This window comes from Hylobates moloch, unplaced genomic scaffold (assembly GCF_009828535.3).
Source record: "Hylobates moloch isolate HMO894 unplaced genomic scaffold, HMol_V3 SCAFFOLD_8220, whole genome shotgun sequence".
Taxonomy (NCBI): Eukaryota; Metazoa; Chordata; class Mammalia; order Primates; family Hylobatidae; genus Hylobates; species Hylobates moloch.
The window spans coordinates 1,203-3,105 of record NW_026660495.1 but is presented as its reverse complement, the minus strand read 5'-3'; the positions used below and the strand labels follow the sequence as shown (position 1 = coordinate 3,105).

At 54.7% G+C, this 1,903-nt stretch overlaps 1 protein-coding gene across 1 annotated transcript; it reads right to left on the bottom strand.

Annotated features, from left to right (window-relative positions):
• Window positions 1-742: 742 nt before the first annotated feature.
• On the bottom strand, window positions 743-1,541 carry LOC116465688 (CLK4-associating serine/arginine rich protein-like). Its single transcript, XM_032148671.2, has one exon. It carries the CDS (start codon window positions 1,478-1,480, stop codon window positions 743-745), a length of 738 nt encoding a protein of 245 aa, XP_032004562.1. The 5' UTR covers window positions 1,481-1,541.
• Window positions 1,542-1,903: the final 362 nt, after the last annotated feature.

The following is a 1,903-nucleotide window of genomic DNA, read 5'->3' as shown; positions in this document are numbered from 1 at the left end:
GTTGGGAAGAGATGATCCTATTTTGAGATGTAAGGACATGAGATTTGAGGGTTCAGGGGGATAATGCTATAGTTGGGATGTCTCCTCCAAATCTCTTGTCAAAATGTAATCCCCAGTGTTGAAGGAGAGGCCTGCGGGGAGGTGTTTGGGTCATGGGGGTGGATCCCTCATGATTGACTTAGCACCATCTCCTTGGTGATGAGTGTGTTCACTCAGATCTGGTTGTTCACAAGTGTGTGGCCCCTCCTCACCCCTTGCTCCCAGTCTCACCACGTGGCGTGCCTGCTCCTACTTCACCTTCCACCATGAGGAAAACTCCCTGAGGACCTCCCCAGAAGCCGAGCAGAGGTGGGTGTCATGCTTGTGCAGCCTGCAGACCCATGAGCCATTCTAACCTCTTTCCTTTATAAATTACCCAGCCTCAAGTATTTCTTTAGAGCAATGCAAACAATGGTCTAATACACCCGGAAAGCTGAGACTGGCATGAGTAAAATATAAAGACCATGGATAACTTTTGAAATCTAAAAATGTAAAATTAATATTGGGGGAGTCAACACAGGAAAAATGAGAGCACGTGGGCAGAGGCTGTTGCCCATTGGTCACATGTGGTCAGCAGAGAGCAGGTGACCAGCACCCTGGAGCTTTGCAGGAAGCACCAGACAGCCTGGAGCTGAGGTGTTATTTGCAGGAGCCAAAACAAATGGGGAAAAAGACAAATTTAGCACACACAGAAAGTAGATGCTCAACTGAGCCAGGAGGAAGTCGCTAGCAAAAAGGAAAAAAACAGAGCTGTGGAAAAATAATGTGAACAGTCACAAGAAAGGGACCCTGTGTCCTGCCTGACATCTGGACAGGTATATAAAGGGCCCAGGCTCAGGGAGCTCCACACCTGCACCTCCCTCTCACCTGCTCCTCTACCTACTTCACCCTCAATCCGCCAGAACCATGGGCTGCTGTGGCTGCTCTGGAGGCTGTGGCTCCGGCTGTGGGGGCTGTGGCTCCGGCTGTGGGGGCTGTAGCTCCGGCTGTGGGGGCTGTGGCTCTGGCTGTGGGGGCTGTGGCTCCAGCTGCTGTGTGCCTGTCTGCTGCTGCAAGCCCGTGTGCTGCTGTGTGCCAGCCTGTTCCTGCTCCAGCTGTGGCTCTTGTGGCGGCTCCAAGGGGGGCTGTGGCTCTTGTGAGGGCTCCAATGGGGGCTGTGGCTCCTGTGGGGGCTCCAAGGGGGGCTGTGGTTCCTGTGGCTGCTCCCAGTGCAATTGTTGTAAGCCCTGCTGCTGCTCCTCAGGCTGTGGATCCTGCTGCCAGTCCAGCGGCTGCAAACCCTGCTGCTGTCAGTCCAGCTGCTGCAAGCCCTGCTGCTGTCAGTCCAGCTGCTGCAAGCCCTGCTGCTGTCAGTCCAGCTGCTGTGTCCCCGTGTGCTGCCAGTGTAAGATCTGAGGCTCTGAACCCAGACCTTCAGGTTTCGCCTGTTTGGTGAAAGCATTTGTTATGATTTCCCTGAATCAATTCATCCCACGCATCCTCCCTGAGGCACCCGCCCCTTCTCCAGCTCATCATCCACGCACGCACCTCCTTCCATGGCTCGGCTCTCCTCTCGGCCCTGCCTTCAGCTTCCTTACTCCGGAAACGCATGTTTCCTTGATGCAGGAGGTGTTCTTGCCTGGACGCCACGGTGTTCCCTGCACTTGGGTGTGGACCATCTTCTTCTCCCTGGGCTGACTGAGATGCTAGGTCTGACCCCACAAGGCCAGGCCGATGTTCCTGAGTGATCACTAAGAACCAGTTTCTCAAGCACCACTGGGATTCTGGGTCCTCCTGGGCCGCTGCCTGTTCTCCTGTGACCCTCCTGTGACCCACCTGTGACCAAGAAGGTCTCCTTCCTTCCTGTTGTCTCCATCTATTTTTT

Bases quoted from the DNA above. Each gene is read 5' to 3' on its own strand.
- LOC116465688 (XM_032148671.2), bottom strand. From the start codon at position 1,480: ATGCTTTCACCAAACAGGCGAAACCTGAAGGTCTGGGTTCAGAGCCTC.